The sequence below is a fragment of the Mchenga conophoros genome, linkage group LG15 (assembly GCF_057382185.1).
Source record: "Mchenga conophoros isolate Kocher_MC1m ecotype Shallow Benthic linkage group LG15, M_conophoros_male_GT1.1, whole genome shotgun sequence".
Taxonomy (NCBI): domain Eukaryota; kingdom Metazoa; phylum Chordata; class Actinopteri; order Cichliformes; family Cichlidae; genus Mchenga; species Mchenga conophoros.
Genome location: NC_140540.1, coordinates 33419363 through 33442251, shown reverse-complemented (window position 1 = coordinate 33442251; position 22889 = coordinate 33419363). Strand labels below are relative to the sequence as shown.

General features: G+C 41.3%; 1 protein-coding gene across 1 annotated transcript; it reads right to left on the bottom strand.

Moving 5' to 3' along the window:
* Positions 1–688: 688 nt before the first annotated feature.
* znf292b (zinc finger protein 292b) lies at positions 689–22798 on the bottom strand. Its single transcript, XM_085246885.1, has 8 exons — positions 22621–22798; positions 13107–13261; positions 12891–12966; positions 12636–12771; positions 11428–11630; positions 10258–10394; positions 9630–9771; positions 689–7854 (listed from the first exon to the last, which is right to left on the bottom strand). Exons 1-8 carry the CDS (start codon positions 22783–22785, stop codon positions 1222–1224), a joined length of 7647 nt encoding a protein of 2548 aa, XP_085103011.1. The 5' UTR covers positions 22786–22798; the 3' UTR covers positions 689–1221.
* Positions 22799–22889: the final 91 nt, after the last annotated feature.

The window sequence follows — 22889 nt, the reverse complement described above, 5'->3', positions numbered from 1 at the left end:
TCTTTAAATGGGACCAGTGCCTCTGGGAGGCAGAGCCTTCAGTTTAAAGGCCCCTCTTCTATAGAACCAGCTTGCACTGGATGTTTCTTCTTCACTATGTGTTAATAGACCTCTCTGCACTGAATCATACCTGTTATTAATCTCTGGCTCTCTTCCACAGCATGTCTTTCATCCAGTCTTCCTTTTCACTCCCCAAACGGTTGTGGCAGATGGCCACCCCTCCCTGAGCCTGGTTCTGATGGAGTTTTTCCTTCCCACTGTTGCCAAGTGCTTGCTCATAGATGGTCATGATTGTTGGGTTTTTCTCTGCATGTATTATTGTAGGGTCTACCTTACAATATCAAGTGCTTTGAGGAGACTGTTGTTGTGATTTGGTGCTGTATAAATAAAACTGAAATTGAACATAGAGTTCAATCCAGTATTCATACAATGGGGATGTAGTTCTTTGCTGCCTGAATTTGCTTTCTGTCTGCCCATGAAAATTTATCAAGCAATTGTCCAATTACATTTGGGCCTATATGTGTGTTATATATGTGTAATTTATAAAAACAGCTGCAACTCCACTTTTTTTTTTAAAGTTAAACCCATAAACTGCTTGATTAAATATTTGTTCCTACTCAAATAATTGCATTATGCAAGATATGTGAATGCAGGAAAAAACAAAAAAACCAACCACACACACACACACTTACAAAACACTGGTGAATATTTAATATGAGAACATCTGTTTGTCATTCAAAAAACCTTTCCACAAAATCATTATCATCATCAGTGTGCATGCAGGAGCTCCAGACATTACATCATGAAAGGCATCAATTCTTTGCACCCCCAACACACATACGTTACAAAAAAAAAATAAAAAAAAATCAGGCTGCTGGCTGCAGTGGGTAATTTCAAACTATACACAGCACAAACACCTTCAACCACAAACTACACAGTCAATTTCAGTCCACCAATCTCCAAGTTCCACAGGGATAATCAAGACACCCTAACCTGATGTCCTATATCTACTAAACCCGAATGTTCTTTTTTGTATTTAAAAACATGCTTTACATTTTTCTAGATAAAAAAACAATAGACAACCATGTACAGGTAACAAGTGTTTATAGATGGATGTATAAAAAACATTTTACATGTAGGGCCACCAGTGTGCAGCAGATTTTACTCATTCAAATCCTGAGATTCTGCTTCCAAAAGAAAAAAAAAAAAAGGAAAAAAGTGTTAATTATATTTTTCTAACAACACAGCAGGGCGCATGTCCTGCAGCTGTTTTAACATCAGGTCAGAGACAGACGATGAAAAGGCCGTGTCCAGGTATATTTTCACCTTGCTCAGTGATTTCAGATTCTGACGGTTGCTGAACCTGACACAGTTGCCTTTGGTGCTCAGGCTGAACGGATGCCTGCACTTTACTGCCTCCGAGACATTCCTCATCAACGGGTGCTCAGATTTATTTGACTGTTCTAGGAATTTTAAGAAGGACATTTCAAATCCCATTGGTTTAAAAGAAGCCAGCGGCACGCTCTGCTCAGTCCTCTCCTCCTGCATTACAGCGGGACATGAGGAGACAGCTTCATTGGAACGGCTGCAAACCACGTCCGCCTTGGTTGGATGTGGAATCTTCTTGCCTTTCACAATTTTTTCAATGTATTTTCGTGGACGCCCTCGCTTGCGTTTGAGTATCACAGAACCATCAGAGATGCCATCATTTGATAATTTGCTGTCAAACAATGCTACAGGGATCCCTGCTGCAGCCCTTCTGCGTAGGATCGGCTTTGAGCATCCATACTCTCTACCCTCCAGGCTGGCGTCTGCAGCCGTCTCGACGTCTGACATGTCTGAGGTGTTGTCAGATTTGGAGTCGTCACTCCTGATTGAGCGACACTTCTGCCGCGGAAACTTTTTGCAGAAGATAAAGTGACTTCTGTGCTGTTCCAGGTACTTTTCTGAAAGTCCGTGGCCAATGTAATGCTTCATTATACTCCGCTCTGACTTCATTACAGACTCGCAGCCTTTGATCATACAGGGGTACTGCAGAGGTAATTTCTTCGTGCACAAAGCGGACGCCTCCAGTTTAGATTTCAGTGAGGGTTTTCCATATTTAACCCAGTGATTGTTCTTTGACTTGCTAGCCCTCTTTGTGTCACTTGCTCTCAAAAACTTTTTATTCGTTTCAATGTTTTCTTTCCCATTACTTGTCTTAGTAATTTGATAATGCAAGGTCTTTGAAGTCTGTTTTGTGCCATCTTTTATTTGTTGACTCTTTAATTTAGACTGGTGCAGATCCTGATGCTTTTTCATCATATGTCTGATCAGATTTGACTTTGTGGCATATGAACGGTCACAGCCTTCAATTTCACACTTGAAAGAACCATTTAAATGTTCTGGTTTGGCCAGCTTTATATCTTTGTGCTCACCTTTGATGTGAGCTACGTAACTCCTGAAAGCAGTGAAGGATTCCTTACATCCTTGATGGCCACAAGCAAACTTGCCGAGCCTGACGCTGGACAACAGACTGCCGACTTTATCTAGACTAAATTCGTGGAGCTGGACATAATGCTGAAAGAGGTTGGGTACTTGTTGGAAAACACGGGAGCAGTCTTTGACTTGGCATCTGAACTCAGAAACCTGAGGGAACTCTGCCTCTGGCTCATCCTCGTGGTCCAGTTCATTCGCAGCCTCAGACTGGTCTTGCTCTTTGTTTACCTCCAGTGCCGACAGGGCAGACTGGTGAACAGCCCTGTAGTGGAGGATCAGATTGTGCTGGATAGTAAAAGCTGCCACGCAGCCTTGATGAACACAGCAATATGGTCTGTATGGACTCATTGCATCACCTAACTTGGGCTTCCTCTCTTTAGTCTTCTTTGTAACATCTGTACTTGGCTGAACTATTGAGTGCCTATTGAAAGCTGAATGCTTGTTGGAGGACTGTGGCTCCTTAGCCTGAGCCGTGCCCAAGAGAGCCTGGGTGAGCAAAGGTGACACTGTAGGTAAGGAGTCGCCAACCACTGGATGCTGAAAAGGCAAGTTTCTTTGCTGTTCATGTAACCATTGTTCTGCTGCTTTTACTGACGGGAAGGATGTAGTTGAAGTCTGTGCCTGTCTCGAAGGAGTCACTGGCTGGTTATGCGTGTGAGCTGCTTGCAAAGGACAGATCACTGTGGAGCGAATGTCTTGCTGAAACTTGTTATTCGTTATGACTGTGTTAGTGCAGGGCCCCAGAACCTGTGATGGGTAATCCCGTTGTGTGGCATCTTTGAGCGGACACATATGTGTCCCGTTCTCCACTGTCGTGTGGTACCGAGCCTCTGGAGCAGAGTTTATACCCACAGGTTGGTTTTGAATAGCAGCGGACGCAGCATCTTTGGCCAGCCTGCGCTTCAAATCTAAATCCGCAATTTCTTTAGCTGATAATTTGTGAGCTGAGTGGTAGTGAGCTCTGAGGTTTGAGTTTCGAGTGAATGCCTTACTACATTTCTGACATTTAAAAGGAGCATATAGGCCATATCGTTTTTTAACCACATTCACCATCTCAATTTTGTAGCTGTGGGTTTTTGAGAGGTGTTTCCACAGTGCTTCACTGGAAATGGAACTAAAGGTGCAGTCCTCCTTCTCACAAGCAAATGGCTTAATCAAGGCTGATGAAATTGACTTACGCGATTTGACTTTTGCACATTTGGTCTGGTTGTTTGCAGCTTGCTGCACAGAAACATTTGACATTTGATCAGCAACTTCTCTGACCAAGTTGAGCCTTTCAAATGCACTCTGAATTTCGGTCATGTACTGCTGTTGGCTGGCTGACAGTTGGTATGGTTCAGGCTCTGGATCATTTGCCACAATGACTCTGGGACTTGGTACCTCCTGTTGTGGTATAACAGTATCTCTGAAACAAGTAAAACTTTGTGTGTTCAGCAATAGTTTAATTTCATCAGAGGTCTGTGGCATAACTACAGAATTTTCTTCAAAAAATTGTCCTTGACTAATAAAATCTGTCTTTGCATCATTAGACAATGGATTATATCCAGAATTATTGGAAGAGGTACCTGCTGGATCGAGCGATATGGCTTTAGCATCAGCGTTGGAGGAGTTACACGTGCTGTTCCGACGCTGCAAGTCGCCAGCCAAAATCTGCTCACGCAGTCTCTTTTTAATGCCTTGGTCAAAAGCTTTTCTCTGCACCTCAATCTGACTGCTACTTATTGCTGCTGGACTAAGCTGATTTTCAGGTATCAGTGTGTGTGTCACTGAGTTTAAATCTGGATCTGGTGTGTGGATATTGTCAGACTGATATCCTTCATTGTGGATCTCCCCAGCAGTCTCGTTTTTAGGGGCAGATCTGGGGACAGCCGCAGAAGGGTTTTTTGTGAGGATTTGTGAAAACAGTGGGTCTGGGAATTCTGTTCCAGAAAATATATCCATACTTGGCTGAGGATAATGGGCTGAACTGTATGAGCATTCTTGCTTCACCTGAACATTTTCTGTGTGCTGTATTACTGAGCTACCTGTCAAACGCTCACCAGCTCCTAGGGGAACACAGGGGTTTTGGAACATTGTCTGTGGGGCAGGTGTGTGCACAAAGAGATCAGACATGTTGGATTCAGTCATAATTTGTTTAAGAATATCATCATTTGCCTCATTGCTGCCATATGTCTGCAAGTTATTTGGTGGATAATTACGTGTGGGGTAATCTTTTGTAGCTGCTGAAGATTGATGATGCTTCTCCTGGTACACAGCAGCAGGGTTATAAGAAAGTTGAGGGGTGCCAACTGTTTGCTCTGAATTAAGATCAAGGAATGATCTTGGCAAATCTGCATTCAGTTCTGAATCATTGTAGGGTTTGCAAGTTGTTCGTTTGGACAAGTGGCCTCCGAGGGATTTAGGACTATCAAACTGTCTAAAACACCTCCGACAAACAAATTTCCCATCCTTAATAATCGCTGGCCATTTAATCCTTTTGTTTTTTCTGCGTCGCACCTCATCTTCGGCGACAATAGGGCCATCTATAGGTAGGACCGTACTACTCTTCTGGATTTCGTTGTTTGCAGAAGGAAAATTCATCTGTAGATGATTTTGCACAGTTTGCGTTTGTTCAGGTATCTTGGCACCAGGGGCTAAACTGCTTTGAATCTGTGATGAATATGATGGACAGGCATCAGTTTGTTCCAACACTTCCTTTGCACCATTCACGTACGAGGGACGAACTGGCTGGGGCCTACTGTTCTGTGGTGACTGCAAGGACTCTGCTGGTCTCTCCGTAACTGATCCCATCACAGAACAGGATGGGACACCAAGCGACACAACAGAACTATTAGGAGTCATTTGCAGGTTCGCTTGCAGGCTAGGTGGATAGACTTGAGAAGAACCACAGTTTTGAACCTGTTCACTTCCAGCAACTGTATGCCAACTGTGACTGCCTGAAGCTTGAGCGTGTTCAATTGTGGGATTTCTATTGCTCCCTAACTGAGAGAGAACAATGGGATTCAAAACATTTGCCATTAGCAGCGAACCATTATGGGTGAGGCCTGGTGAAGAAAGCGAGTGCAGGTCAGAATAGTTTAAACTGTTACCCATGTTGGTATAAGGTGATTGGATAACGTTCTGTCTCTGAACTCCATGAATTGTTACTCTACCGTTTTGCTGGTTCTGAAGCTGCGAGACTGAACTGAGATGCTCCACAGACGATTTGCTCTGTGCTGGAGCATAGGTTGTTTTGATGTTAGTTCGAGCAACTTTCCATTGCTCATAGAAATCTGGGTGAACCGCTTTCATGTGCTTGGTGACACTCCTGTAGGAGCTGTAATGCCTCGGACAGGTTTCTAATGCGCAATGAAATCGCTCTCTCTGTTCTAGAGAGTTGTCCGCTCTGTTCCCAGCTCGCTGCTGAGGACTTACTGTTGGAGGGAGTGGCTGCAAAACTGCAGGCTCTACAGAGTTGTGAGGCAGCTGTACTGTTAAGCAGTTGCTAGTAGACGGTGGCTCTTGCTTTACTGGCAAATTTAAGTTAGAGTTGTAATTAACTGAATCAGTATTCTGAATATTAGAGAACATCTGCGGTTGGCTATGTAAGACATTATTTAAACTGGCTTCAAATGAAGGTACAGACTGATTCTGTTGGGGCGCTCTTTGATAATCAGACAAATTATCTCTATATCTTTGAGTTTCAGACAAGCTGGAACAGACAGACTGAATCACAGAATTGCTTAAATTGTGTGTATGACTGCTTGAAAAAGCTTTGTCTTCATGTTCGCTTGTATATTGTTTTAATGTGTCCACAGGTTCTTCTGAAGATGTCAGCAAAGTCTCAGTGGGTACCGGCAGCCGTCCACGATCTTGATCAATACTCTCCGTTTCAGTGCTCCAGTTCTCCTGTTGCATTTGCTCAGCGAGTGAAGGGCTGGGTTGCCCATTTTGTAGGGTTTGTTCAGAGGACTGGTTTTCCTCTTCTTGAGTCACATGCCTGTCCTGGTGTAAATCCAGCTGCTGTTGTGAATGGAATACTTTTCCACAGTCCACAACTTTACAGGTAAAAGTTTTATAATGCTGTGCCTCGTGGTCATACAGTTTGAAGGCTGCATTGAAAATTTTTCCACAGTTTGGAAACATGCATTTAGCTTTAAACACAGAATGTGTTTTCCTATGTATTAGGAGCTCAGTGTTGGACAAGAAACTTGCCTTGCAGTTCAACTGTATGCAGATGTAAGGTTTTACACCACAGTGGACCTGCAAGTGATCATTAAGATGAGTGACACTAATGAAGTGGCGACGGCAGTACTGGCAAACAACCTTTTTGCTCTGCATCTCAAGGAACGTCTTTGCTTCCTCATTATCCCCATGAGCTTTGACATGTGCAATAAGATTTTTGAAAAATTTGAAGCTCCTCCTGCATTTTCCAACAGGGCACATGTTGTCCTCACTACAGTCCACATTAAGCCTAGGCCCACTGGTCTGACCCTTGTAAGCCAACCCCCGGTTACACCCTGAGGGGTCACCATTTACAGAAAGATTGTGCTGCGTTTTGGATTCAAAGGCTGCAATAACAGGGGCAGCTGTTTTGGGATTAGCCAGTTTTTTGCTTGTTTTCAGTGCAGTCAGCCTTTCCTTGCACGATTGTTTCACATGTGATGTTACATGGGGAATTAATGTGTCTTTTGAGGTAAATGTCTGAGCACATATTGGGCAGGTGTACATTCCCTTGCTTAGATGAGTCTGTGCGTGTCGTACAATCCTATGGCCGAGAAACTCTTTGTCGCACAGCACACAGTACTGCATGTAGGCCTGCCAGTTTCTGAACCTGGCAGATATAAAACCTTTTTCTCTCAGTTTCTTCATTTCTCTGTTTTTCTGTTTCTTGTCTGTAACATCTTTGAGTTCGTAGGTGCCAGTAACTAAGTGGTCTGGAACATTATTAAACCCCCTTAGGCTCATGACGTCCTCTTCTTCAGGGCTCTCTGTATCATTCAGCAAATCAATCGACGACACTATGGAAGCTTCTTCGCCCATTAGTGCCAAGCAATGACGCTTTAGCGCTTTCCAATCCCAAAATTCTGGGTCAAAGGACCACTGGGTTTTTAACACTAGCAAGAGTTCACATCGCAGCGAGTTGGGAACCAGCAAATCCTCCTCCTCTAGTTTTTGATCAGGTTCATTATAAAGAGTCTCCACAGCATAGTAAGACTCAACAGTGGGTTCTAGGAGGAACTCTGTCAGCTGACAGGCTCGCTTCACTTCCAAGTCAGATGGAAGCAAACAGGAAATTGTTTTACACACAGTGGCTTTACTGTTCCCATCACCTGATTCCATCCGTAGAGCCCTGATGCACATTTCGATGCACACTGGCAGGCCAACACGGTCAATCTGTGAAGGGGACAAACACACACACACACAAAAAAGCTAAATTATTTTAAGCATGTTTCAACTTATTCTGAACTGCTCTGGCTATATTAATAAAGAAGACCCATTTCATTAAAAAGACGTTATTTGGTTATTAAGTTACTACAATAACCTGTTGGCTAAGATACAGTGTTGAAAGTTAGGCAGATCTAGTCCTCCTTTGTAGCATTTTTAAGATAATATGTGGGGGCTTACCTTTCCAAAGGAATTTAGAGACCTAAACCAGTCTGGTGATGGTTTACTCGGGATCATTAAAAACAAAATTGATTCTTGGCAAGACTATCATTTTTATTGAAGCGACCCTTCCCATGAAAGATATGGGTAGAGATTTCCATCTAGTGGGATGTAGTTTAATTTAGTTAAATCTGCAAGCTTAGGAGAGACATTAATACCTAAATATTCAATATTTCCAGATAGCAGTGGGCTAGAAGAGGAATTATGGAAGGAGCAATTAATCAGAAGAACTGTAGATTTGAACCAGTTTATCGAATAATCTGAAACTTTTGAAAAAGAGTTAAATGCAGTATCTCAGGGAGAGCTGTTTGTGAGTGTTGGGAAAAAAAGCAATACATCCACATAAAGACAGATTTTATGTTCAACATTCTTCCATCTTATGCCCGTAATCACTTTAGCCTGTCTAATTGCTGCTGCTGCTAGTGGTTCGATAAAAATTGCAAACAGTGCAGGGGAGAGTGGGCATCTCTGCCAGGTGACATCTTCCAGCTTCTGCCAGGAGACAGAAGCTGGAAGATGTTTGGTCATTTGTCCTGCCACATGCTGTCGGGGTAGTATTTTGTGCCCAAAAACTACGACACACCATAATCCCCATTCCACAGACCTTTACACTGGGCACAACACAATCAGACAAGTACCGTTCTCCTGGCGACTGCCAAACCCAGACTTGTCTGTTGGATTTCCAGAAAAGAAGCGTGAATTCATCAATCAATTCAATTTTATTTATAAAGCGCCAAATCACAACAGCAGTAACCTCAAGGTGCTTTATATTCTAAGGTAGACCCTACAATAATAATAAGAAATACTCAATGGGAATCCCCCAGCAGCCTACGCTTATTGCAGCATAATTAAGGGAGGATTCAGGGTCACCTGATCCAGCACTAACTATATGCTTTAGCAAAAAGAGAACATGTCTCCACTGTTGTAGAGTCCATTTACATTGCGCTTCTTGATGTAAAGCTTAGATGCAGCTGCTCGGCCGTGGAAACCCATTCAATGAAGCTCTCTACATACTGTTCTTTCAAACTGATCTGAAGGTCACATTAAGTTTGGAGTTCTGTTCTGACTGACTCTGCAGAAAGTTGGCAACCTATATGCTGACTGTGATTTTATGTGGCCTACCGCTTCATGGCAGAGTTGCTGTTGTTTCCAATCACTTCTACTTTGTTACAGTAACAGCTGACAGTGGAATATTTAGTAGCAATGACATTTCACGACTGGCCTTACATTGGATTGCATATGAGACATCCTATCACGATACCAAGCTGGAATTCACTGAGCTTGTGAGAACCACCCGTTCTTTCACAAATGTTTGTAGATGCAGTCTGCATGCCTAAGTGCTTCATTCTACAAACGTGATCTGAACACCTGAACTCAATTTAAATGGGTGAGTGAACACTTTTGGCAATATGGTGTGGATAGCTCAAAGGCAAAAGATAACAGTTGCAGTCAATCATTTGGGTCCAAATGTTTGAATATACTGAAGCAGATGACTTTCCACTAACCTCTGACTGAATGACCTTGATGAGGAACAGGATGTGGTACACAGTAATTGACAATAAAGACATCTGGCGACATCTGTCAAGAAAGGCCTGCTCTGATGGTTCCAATCGCTTCAGCAGCTTGCTCCAAAACAGTGTGAGTTCCCTGGTTAGAAGACAGACAACTTGCTCAATACTGATTACATCACCAACCTCCTAATACAGCGGTCTCCAACCTTTTTTGCGCCACGGACCGGTTTATGCTCGACAATATTTTCACGGACCGGCCTTGTCGCGTGTCGCGGATAAATACAACAAAATAAAACTAGTACCGGTACCGAAAAAAGAAGACTTATTCATAACACACGTGAAAAGACCCAGGAAAAGTGAGTTAACGATAAAAACGATAACAAAATAACGCTGAAAACCGATAAAAACCCTGAAAACCATACATTTCACACCTGAGCGTCAACTCTCGCGGCTTGGTACCGGTCCTAGGCCCGGGGGTTGGGGACCGCTGTCTTAATAGTACCCAACAATATGGAGGAAAAGAGAAGGAAAAAAAGTATGCTGATTCTATAACTTTACTTATTTTTCTAAAAAATTAAATAAAATAGTGGTCAGCATCAAATCAGAGAACTTTTCTTCTTACCAAGCACAGTATGTGTCTCCTTGGAGAAGCTGCCGGGTCAGGAAGGCCGAGCATAAACTGAAAGCTGCATTATCGTCTCCCTCAGACTCTAGGTTGCAAATCATCTCTAATGCATCACGGCAGTCCTCCTTTGAAAGCTTTACAGATAGAAACAACATAACCACATATTGAATCACCCAAGTGATTAAACCAATCGTTCAGTAATTTTGCAACCCTCCAATATCAAAGGTCTCAGAAACTTAAATGTTGCCTACCTATTACAAGAAAACATAAGAAGACAACAGCACCAATAGATTAAGGGCACAAATAAGGCTAGCAGCAAAGTGACATCATGATGTGCTAAGTTACCTTTTTAATACCAAGGGAGCTAAGAGCTAAACTAGAGACATTTCGAAATGTTGCTCGACAGCATTCAGTGACCGTAGCTTGAAAATGTGTTTGAAAATACTCAAACTTGAAAGGCTCATACTAGATAGTCACACACAGGAAACCTTTCACATTATCACAATTTTAATACAATGTTGTAAAAACATTATTTGCCCTTTTTTTGGCATATTTGTTACACTTTATCAGACAAAGATAACCTGCCTAAATACATAATGCACTTTTATTTATGCCCCATAAACCTAATAAACCTCCAGCATTTGCAGGAACTGCCAATTACTCTTTCAAATCATTGTTGAGGAATTTTGTTCCACTGTTCTTTGCAGAATTGCTTTCATTTTCAGTCACTGAAGGGGTTTTGAGCATGAACTGTCTGTTTAAGGCCATGCCAAATCATCTCAACTGGGCTTACTGTGACTAGATTACTCCAAAACCTGCACTTTATTTTTCTGACTTGATGTGTTATAGATGTTCTGATGCATAACCCAAGTGTGCTTGAGCTGCAGGGAACCAACCAGCTTAAGTTAGTGCTCTCTGTACAACTTTCCCCTTACCTTACACATAAAATCTCAGTTTTCCCACTAAACCTGCTTTTTCAAACAAACCCCCGATTCCTAACACACAAACACGAAGTCCAACAACACAACTGCTGGCCTGTGTAGGATAAACAGCAGATGACAGATGAAACCCTCAGGTTGAAAGTCTATGAAAACATATAAAACTTAACCCGCTACTAAGTGTGACCACAGCACTTTATGCATAATTAAATAACCCAATGAAACTCACCTCCTCCATAAGCTGATTCTGCTCTGCAGTACCACAGAGGCACACAAGATACAGCTGCTTGAAGGATCCGTTCACTTGGAAGGCTGAGGACTGGCAGCAGGTCTTTGCCAGCAGTGCAGCCTTCTCTAGCTTCTTCTCCTTCATCAGCTGCTTCACCCTCATCCCCAACAGTACGATTCCCTCCTGTGCTAGGAATTCCTCAACTGAAACATTCAATATGCATTTTTTTTAAATTCATGTTAAGTATCTAAATTTTATTTTTATTTTTTTTAAATGGAAGTGCTCAACAATTTTCTTTCCAGTAAAATCTTAAACACAGTATTGCTAATGCCGAGGCTGCATAAAATCTACTTTAAACCCTTTTCACTTATTGTACTTGAAGACGTGCAACATAGGGACCAACCAGATCCCTTATTGTGATTAATTGGGCCTCCAGCGACAGTGAGGAATCTTAAAGTCATTTGTAACCAGGAAATGTCCTTTACCTCTCATATCAAACAAAACAGACTACACACTTTCATCTGAGCAATACTGTCAAAATTTGGAGCTTCCTGTCGCAATGACGCAGAAGAAGTAGTCTTACTTCCAGGCTCGACTAATGCACAAGAAGTTGACAACAAATTCCAAACAGCACTTCCGTCAGCATGCACCTTATGTATGGAGAGATTTAGAGCACAGGACGGGAGGTAGAGTATTCACCTGTTCTTTTAAGATCCTACTTCAATTTTCTTTTTGGTGAAGCTTATTGTTTGGAGTTGGTGAAGCACCAGTCACTAACTTAAGTCTGATCTCTGCTGTGCTTAAGTTGTTGCAATAAATGGCTGCCCCTCGCTGGGCTTGGATCTGATGATTTGAAGTTACTCAAATTACTGAATTCTCCAGAGGAACCCACCTGAGGGATTAATAAAGTTTTATCTACTCTCTAATTTGAATTGAAAAATAAGAACTGAGGTTGTGAACTTCAATTTTTACTGTTCAATCACTGCTCCAAACATATTTAACAGGAAATATTTTGTTATTCCTTCTGACATTTTGTTACTTTTTTAATTTAACCTGTTAATCACTCTGACCATTATTTCAGTTCTATAAAGCACACTATGTTTTCAAAGGTGCTGCACAAAGCACATTATTGTTATTTTTACTAGTATTTAATTAAAAGCACAGGATCTTTCCAAATAACACAATGTGAAAAAGAGGCCTGCACTCACCTTGTTCTGTGGGAAGGTTTTCATTGGACAGAAGGCCTTGCAGCGTCCTGTTGGACCAAACACCGTCATACTTGCCCAAAGCAGACAACGGGGACAGCTGAGTGATTCCATTCTGTTTAAGATTGCTGTGAGCAAACTGTACACAACAGGAAAACTCCATGAGGTCTGAATGTGAGTAGCAAAAGCATGCTTATGAAGTCCAGCTTAGAGCCGACATTTTGAATACTTTATTTGGAAAGCTGAAATCTTCTTTACCTGAACACATGACTTCAACTCGTTCCATGCGGCATGTGGAATATCCTTCAGTGAGAGTAAAAGCTCGAGGAAACTCCTGTAGACCGAACCATAGAAACAGCAAACTGACCTCTGATGGACTGATTTTACAGGAAAATGTGTAACTCAACGTTGTTACAGGACAGTATCCAACAAACGTTCCATGAATGTAAAGTGTGTATGTGCAGTTATACTTACAGTGAGAGTCTCTCAACTACAAGAGAAACATTTTCACACTGCAGAGAGAGGTATGGAGAGGCACGGGCATAATTCACCAGGGCCTCCGTGTACACTTTCACCAGAGGCAAAGGCTCCTCCTCCACCCTCCACCGACCTGCGTACTCCAACAATGTCTGCAAGGGGAACCAAAGTCACTCACTTAGCAACAATGGAAAAAAACAAAAAAAACAACAACAACCAAAAAAAACAAAACCTACCAGCAGTTTGAAAACAGGCAGTCCATTCACTACAGTTTAATTCTAATTGTGTGAGGCATTCACACTATAGTGATCCTGTTTCTCTTTATTCTTCCACCTTATTCTAGTTGCTCAGACCTTGGTTGGTTAACTACTCCCTCAGTTTTCATCCGATTTTCACCATTCAAACTTTAAACCGTTCTGCTCCTTCTGCTAATGCCTGCTATATCTTTTGGTGCTCATAACTTTTATACTTTTTGAGCTATTAAGCTTTTTATGCCATTTTTTGGCCCATTTTGCTGAATGGGACCACATTATCAGTGTGATCACCAGCTTTGCTTGCCAGGCTGAGCCATGTTTTAGCTCAGTGAGATGAGCAGCCGTTCTCAGAGCAGGAGGCCCGGGTTCGAATCCCGCTTATGACAAAAAAAATTTTTCAGTTAACAGTTCAACTGTTTTAACTCTTTTCAACACAAATTTCAGCTTTTTCACCTATTTCCAGTTAGGGCTGAACAATTATGGAAAATAATCTAATTGCGATTTTTTGCCCCAATATTGCGATTGCGATGCGATATGCGATTATTTTTTAAGGTCTTTGTCTTCTGTATTATTAAACAAAGACAAGCAATACATCATATAGTATGGCCAATACTATATTACATTAATTTTAAACTGTTCTTTCCTGGAAGACAGACCTCTGTTATGATAACATGAGGTGATGCATGAATTGATGACTGACATTTTTATTTAACTTCTTCAATCACAACAGTATATTTGAACATACACAATAGTTTATTTTTAGCTTACAAACATCTGAGCATAAAGTGCTGACAAGGAACCCTGGTGTAAACATTAAAATGAAAGTCAGTACAATGTGCAGATTGCAGAAATATACATAAACAAAATCAGTGGCTTTACCACACTCAGTTTTTCGACATCTGTGAACTACTAGACAGTCATTCAATTAAAAAATAATATTAAATAAATAAAACTAATAAATAAAAAATACACACATCTTACTGATCTCTGCAGTCAGTAACATTACACATAAAGTGCAAACATAATAGCAATTGTATAAACACACACACACACACGCCTTTAAAATTTAAAGGCGTGAAATTGGACGGTCTAGCCTTCTGAATCAGAAGGCTAGTTCTGATTAGAGTCACCGCTGTCTCGGTGGAGTTTAATAAACTCGGCCGTCTGCTTCTTGCTATCTAAAATATAACCAGACACTGGCGTAAATTCTCGACTGTCTCATACTTCTGTTTAATAAGTTTTCTGTTTGACGTTTAGTCAGCTGTGTGAAAACCAAGGAGGAACCCACCCGGGGGATTAATAAAGTTTTATTTTATCTAATCTAATAACTTTAATCTCAGCCAAACCGATTTACTCACGAACAAACAAAACACTGAAAAAAGCCCAACAATAACATTTTTAGGTTGTCTAAGTGACTTATATATCACGTTTAACCCGAGCAGAGAAACTCCGCGGTGATCTGAAAATGATGTGCCGGGAGTTGTGCCGTTCTCGGCCGCATCAGTAACCCTCGAGCTCCCGGCTAGCTGTCGAGCTGGTGGGTAGCAGACGCCTCTGAAAACGTCGAAGCACTTTTGCAAATATGGGATATCTTGATAAACCGAGCAGATATTTGATGTTTACACAACTACTTTCTCGCCTGAAAATATTTTAAAAGTTTATTTTGTGACCCAGAAAGATTAGTATGAGTAATTTTAAAACTTAGTAGCGGCCGCCATTGCTGGAAACTGGAGTTTGGCTGGGCCGCGCTATGAATTCTGGGATATGGTAGTAATTTGGACAGCCTTCGGCGTGTCGCTGTGACGTAATCGGTCTACAAATGCGGCCTCAGGAGGATGCAGCCCATGAATTTGGACATGTCCAGAGTATAATCGCAGCCTTTGCGGTTAGAAAATTGCACTCGATCATGTCGCGATATTATCGCAAATGCGATATATCGTTCAGCCCTATTTCCAGTAGAATTTTAAGTTTTTCCACTACTTTTCAGCACAAATTCTGCTGATTCACCTGTTTTCAGCGCAAAGTTCTGCTTCTTAACCTCTTTTCAGCACAAATCTCAGCCTCTTTAACTCTATTCTGCACAAATTTCAGTTTCTTCACCTCCTTTCAGCAAATTTCAGCTTCTGCTCCACAGTGCACATTTTTTCTCTCATCATAGGACCAGAACTGGTTTGGCTCAGTGGGTTGAGCAGCTGCCATGAGACGCGGCGGTAAAGGTTCGAACCCTACCTGTGATAGTTGCCACACATCTTTCCCGCTTGCATGCACTCTGCTTTCTTGACACTCTTCAGTGTACCCTTTCACATACAGCCATCTTCAGCAAGCACTTCTGCTTCTACACCTCTTTTCAGCTGTTTTCAGCAGATTCCACTACACTGCATTCACACTGCACTTTCGCAGGAAATGCAGCTTTTTCTAGAGACAATAATATTACAACAGGTGTTTAAATAAAGTATTCCTCATCTTCCCGTCTCATTTTCCTGCAGGGAAGACAGGCAGGCTTCAGGATAATGGCCCAAAAGCCTGCCTGTCACAGACAATGTGATAGAGGAACCTTGAAACGAGAGTTAAACAAAACAAAAAGATTTCTGACATGATGACAGGCTTCCATCCTCATGTACAACACCTGATACCAGCAGGCAACAGTGCAAACCACTGAGCGACCAGCAGCACTTGTTATTGTAATCAACTGCTTCCGCGAAATCCAATTTTAGTGTACTCATTTAACAGAATACACTAGGGCTGTGCGATATGACCAAAATCTCATATCCCGATATGAGACATTTATCGTCCGATAACGATATAAATCACAAAAATGTAACATTTTCTGTAAATTCTGTGAATCTTGGGCAGCTCGACTTGCGTGAAGTGTTTGCAGCTGGGCGTCATGTACCTGGAGTCGAGTCTTTTAACCGATGCATGAAACGATACATTTTTAGACATAAGTTGTAACGGCCGCTGTTTTCTTTGTGAGTATTTATTACACGGCGTGCTGCGGGGAAAAGCCTGTTCTAACGTTTGAGTCTAAGGTTTATTTTTTAGCACCTGGCGGCTCTTTTTTACTTCTCATCCGTAAATAATCTGCTCTTTCACGTGATTCAGTTTATTTTGAAAAGTCTCAACAGGATCTTGAGCTTTATTGTGAAAGGTTTATCTGGAACATAAACAAGCGGACACGCTTTCACCGTCGTTGTTGCTAATGACAACACATAAAAACAGGCGCTTGTCTGTCTGTAGTTTGGTTATATTAAATATAAGAGAGAGAGAAAGAAGAAATTAATATAACCACTACAGTGACCATCAAAATAATGAAAAAATATTGCCGTAAACAGTTTATTTTGCAACACCACGAAACAAACGATAGCGTAAAATGAAACGATAGACGTTTTTATATCGTCATCCAATATATATTGTTATATCGAACAGCCCTAGAATACACATTTAGAGGTTTTACTAGTTTTACAAATGATTTAGATCATGATCTCACAGCTAGCTACAATAAAATAAGAAAAACATTTTATTAAATGAATGTAAAAGTAGAAAAGTTCAAACTTTTCATCTCATCCACATCGGCCTACAGCCTTTCTGTCACCTCAGTCTGCAGCGCTTTCCCTGTGCAGCTCTGCTTTCAGGCCAGAAAGCGTCTGAATTTTATATAGCAAAGTTTGACAGCACCAACAAGGTGATTCACAGATAGCTACCGAGAAAAACTTGGTCTGCCTTGTGTTCAAAGGGGGTATCTTTGCTGTAGGGACCTTCACAGCAGCAACAACTCATTACTGACTAGCTGACAAAGCTTTGTTAAATAAACAAGCTGTGGTTGTTCTTGACCAGTAGTTTTTATAGACACTATTTAGTAGGGCTGAACGATTATGGAAAATAATCTAATTGCGATATTTTGCCCCAATATTGCGATTGCGATGCGATATGCGATTATTTTTTAAGGTCTTTGTCTTCTGTATTATTAAACAAAGACAAGCAATACATCATATAGTATGGCCAATACTATATTACATTAATTTTAAACTGTTCTTTCCTGGAAGACAGACCTCTGTTATGATAACATGAGGTGATGCATGAATTGATGACTGACATTTTTATTTAACTTCTTCAATCACAACAGTATATTTGAACATACACAATAGTTTATTTTTAGCTTACAAACATCTGAGCATAAAGTGCTGACAAGGAACCCTGGTGTAAACATTAAAATGAAAGTCAGTACAATGTGCAGATTGCAGAAATATACATAAACAAAATCAGTGGCTTTACCACACTCAGTTTTTCGACATCTGTGAACTACTAGACAGTCATTCAATTAAAAAATAATATTAAATAAATAAAACTAATAAATAAAAAATACACACATCTTACTGATCTCTGCAGTCAGTAACATTACACATAAAGTGCAAACATAATAGCAATTGTATAAACACACACACAAACACGCCTTTAAAATTTAAAGGCGTGAAATTGGACGGTCTAGCCTTCTGAATCAGAAGGCTAGTTCTGATTAGCGTCACCGCTGTCTCGGTGGAGTTTAATAAACTCGGCCGTCTGCTTCTTGCTATCTAAAATATAACCAGACACTGGCGTAAATTCTCGACTGTCTCATACTTCTGTTTAATAAGTTTTCTGTTTGACGTTTAGTCAGCTGTGTGAAAACCAAGGAGGAACCCACCCGGGGGATTAATAAAGTTTTATTTTATCTAACCTAATCTAATAACTTTAATCTCAGCCAAACCGATTTACTCACGAACAAACAAAACACTGAAAAAAGCCCAACAATAACATTTTTAGGTTGTCTAAGTGACTTATATATTACGTTTAACCCGAGCAGCGAAACTCCGCGGTGATCTGAAAATGATGTGCCGGGAGTTGTGCCGTTCTCGGCCGCATCAGTAACCCTCGAGCTCCCGGCTAGCTGTCGAGCTGGTGGGTAGCAGACGCCTCTGAAAACGTCGAAGCACTTTTGCAAATATGCGATATCTTGATAAACCGAGCAGATATTTGATGTTTACACAACTACTTTCTCGCCTGAAAATATTTTAAAAGTTTATTTTGTGACCCAGAAAGATTAGTATGAGTAATTTTAAAACTTAGTAGCGGCCGCCATTGTTGGAAACTGGAGTTTGGCTGGGCCGCGCTATGAATTCTGGGATATGGTAGTAATTTGGACAGCCTTCGGCACGTCGCTGTGACGTAATCGGTCTACAAATGCGGCCTCAGGAGGATGCAGCCCATGAATTTGGACATGTCCAGAGTATAATCGCAGCCTTTGCGGTTAGAAAATTGCACTCGATCATGTCGCGATATTATCGCAAATGCGATATATCGTTCAGCCCTACTATTTAGGTCTATTAAAGGTCTAGTGTTGACCACAGAAAGAGACATACTGTGACAGTATCATCATTTGTGAAAAACCTCTGCTTGCAACTGAAGGTTAAAAAATGGGTTCAATTCATTCAGATTTTTTTGTATTCACAGTAGAAAAAAAAAATGTAGAAGTTGATTTGAGTTAGTACACCAGTGCAATTTTAAGCACGATCTGGTTGAAAATAACAGTTTTTGGAGGTAATTTACCCTTTTCTCTGATCAACATTTTGTGCTGCTGAAAACAGGCATTATGATGGTGTAGATGTCAATAATAATTCATTGTCCAAAATAACAACCCTCAGGTCAAAGGCTCACAGTTTTACAAGTGGCTTATGAAAAAGATGTTTGTCATATTTTAAATATGAATGCAATCTAATTAACAAAATGCATTATTTCAGTTTTAATCTGAAATATTTAACAGAACTTTCAAATAATATGATCTAGTACAGCGGTCCCCAACCCCGGTACCGGTCCGTGAGTCGTTTAGTACCGTGCCGCGAGAGTTCAGGCTTGGGTGTGAAATTTATGGCTTTCTGGGTTTTTAATATACATTTTTTTTATTTGTTTTTATCGTTAACTCTGTTTCCCTGGGTCTTTTCCTATGTGTTATGAATAAATCATATTTTTTTGGGTACCGGTACCGGTTTTATTTTGTTGTATTTATCAACTTCTGGAGTCTTACAGCAGATTTTTTTCAGTATAAAACAATTGGCAGTGGATGGAGCAGCTACAAAGATTGCTTTTCTTCACGTCAGACTTTGCTCTGGGATTCCCTCTAGTTTTTTTTCCCAGTTTATACTGCAGGTATGTTTTTAGTTGTAAATGTGGGTTTCCATGGTGACAATGGCACGCTGCAGAGCTGTGCTTTAAACAAAGCATCAAAGCAAAGCAAAAAAATTGTATTGAGAACTTTTTTATAATCCAATTACTCAATGAACTGCTGCAGCCATATATCCTACACAATATACTGCTTATAGAAACCTCAATCTCTTTGTTTTAGCCTCAAACGAAAAGCAGCACAATTAACTATCACTTGGGATTTTCCTAACCTGATGTGGTTAGTGGATGCTAAGGCTGTTTTTTTTAAGATAGGTATAGCAGTTGGTACACAATCGGCTCGATGTCGTACATTCTTGTTTTGTTTGTGTCACATACAGAGGTGGCACAGAGACACTGAGGCACTGCAGACGAGCACACTGCTCTCCGTCTGCAGACATATGTGGGACCATAGGTTTGGCCTGAGTCATTCCTGTTAAGGACCTTTTACATGTCTGTATGTCACCGTTTTGTGCCCACTCCACGCGTACTAGATGCACCTGCTCCATGTCATTCAGAAGTATGTATCTCTCATATAGGGCTGCCACGATTAGTCGACTAGTCACGATTACGTCGACTATCAAAATCGTCGACGACTGATTTAATAGTCGACGCGTCGTTTGAAGCTTTGTAAGATCACAAAAGACGCAGGAATGAGTAGTAGGATTTAAGAGTGTAATAACGGACTGAAACAGAAGAGGGCAGCACTGCATGGATGCCAGCTGCCGTTAAACCCTGAAGAAGAAGAAGAAGAAGCTGTGTCCCAGAATTCATAGCGCAGCCCAGCTCAATTTCCAACAACGGCGGCAGCTAGTTAGTTTTAAAATTACTCTTATTATTCTTTTCTGGGTCACAAAATAAACGTAGCTGTGTAAACCTCAAATATTTGCTCAGTTTATCAAGACGCCACATATTTTCAAAAGCGCGCCAACGTTTTCGGAGACGTCTGTTACCCACTAGCTCGATAGCTAGCTAGGCTCACTAGAGCCCGTGAGAACACCGGACTCCCGGCAAATCGTTTTCAAACCCACTGCTGTCTTTCGCTACTCAGGTTAAACATACATAAGTCACTTAGATAACTTAAACATGTTATTGTTTGGCTTTTTTTGTATTTTATTTGTTCCTGAGTAAATCGGTTTGGCTGAGATTAAAGTTAGTTTTTACACAGCTGAATAAACGTCAAGCAGACAACTGATTATCAGAAGTGTGAGATGCTCGAGAATTTACTCCGGTGTCCTGTTATATTTTAGATAGCAAGGAGTTTATTAAACTTCACCGAAACAATCTGTAAAATTCATTAAAATTTAATAAACTATCATCTTGTCTTTATTTTTAGTTAGCACATACCTTAAACACTTAAAGCTGTAAGCTAATGATAGTTATATATGAGCAGATGCTGCTGGTGCAATATGCTGTACGTTTTACGTCCAGTGGATGATGATCTGATTAGTCGACTAATCGCAAAAATAATCGGTGACTAGTCGACTATCAAAATAATCGTTTGTGGCAGCCCTACTCTCATACATAAAAAAGAAAGCTTTGGAACTATTCCCATTAGTGAAGAGTGTTCTTTCTACAACACTGTTTCCCTCCCGAGGTCGCGTTATGACACAAGTTTATGTGCCTAAAGTCCACATGACATCATGTAGTTGGTTGTAGCTAATAGACTTACTAACACTAAAAAGTTTAGGGGACCACTTTTCTACTACCCACAATGAGTTTTATGTTAATTAAATTGTATTTATACATCGCCAAATCACAACAACAGTTGCCCCATTGAGCTATATATTGTAAGGCAGACCCTACAATAGTACAACAGCAAAAACCCCAGCAATCATATGACCTATGAACTCTGGTGACAGTGGGGGAAAGGCTCGGGGAGGGACTTTTAAAAGCAGCTACCCAAACAAAGTAGTGCCGCTTACTGCTAAAGTCACAGATAGGATATATTTTCCACTTTCACTTAGTTTGAACATAAAACTCATTGTTCCAGCCAGGGGCAGCACTAGAGTGAACCCCTTAACCAACTGAATTTTAGTGTCCTTACTTTTCTCTCAGTTTTTGATTCTGTCACTGGTTAGCTGACACGTGATAAAACTGATTAGGTTCATCAAATATCTGCAAAAGCATTTCTATTCATCACCATCAGCAGCCTGACTTCACAGGCACTTCCTGACGTAACCACTGTACTCAGGACAAGGCGAACACACTGAAGACCACCACCACAATGAGCCCGAGGATACTCCGCGTAGAGTCCCCATCCCCGCTCTCTCACGCTCTCAAAACGACAAGCACACCTCTGTAGACTCCACCCGGTGCACAAGCTCACAAACGGCCACTGGTCAGGCTCCAAGGGAGAGTGCTGGTAATTTATGCTGCATTGTCTTCAGCGTGCAACTGAGACAGAAAACGACGTGCGCCCTTCTGCAGGCGGGCGTTCCGTTCTGCACGTACACAGGAGAAATCTATCGCGGGATTAACTGACAACTCCTTTCTTTTACCAGGTGCAATCGTACCAAATGTGCTGCAGCTGCTCCTAAAATCCAGCCGAACGGAAATTTGCCGGCCTTAGGGCTGTTACCGAGAGACAGGCGACCAAATTACGCTCACGTGCACGAGCATGTAGCCAAACATACAAGGGTAAAGAACTGATGCTAGGCACCCATATCCGCCAGACGCGCTAAGTGTATCAATGCAATGGAAGCCACCGTAAATAAAACAAGTCATTTTATTATTGCTGGTATAGGTCATTTTACCTGAACGACTCTTAACACCAACATTGCCAAAGGTAATTACCTCATGCAGACACAGCTTTAAGCTAACGTTTGCTTCAGATGCTCAACATTTAAGCTGAAGTTTACGAGCCTGTGTGTATTCACCAACTTGTGACTACTAGACACGCTTCTATTCTGGACATAGATAAAACAACAACAACTAGCGAGTGCTTCCAAGAACTACTCAGTTTTGAAAGCAGGGCTTTCTCTGGAATATCAGTATGTGTGTAGCGTTGTTATCAATGCTAGCTGATTAGCTTGTTTGCTTAAGCGTAAAGAAAAGCAGCTCACCCCACAAAACTCTTGACAATACTTCGAAGATGATTCTTCTGGAGAGTCGATGCTTTCTCTACTCAAGATTTCTTGCAATTCTTGCAAACGTTTTTTAAGTTCCTCGGTCGTTTCACTGATACCAATGGCAGGACTACGATCCTGTTCGGCCTCCTCGTCCGCCATCTTCACACCCAGCTTCTGCGCGTAACCACTGCTACGTAATCACGTAAGTACACATTTTACGAGTTCACGTCATCCCCCCCCCCCCCCCGTCAGCACGTACAGAA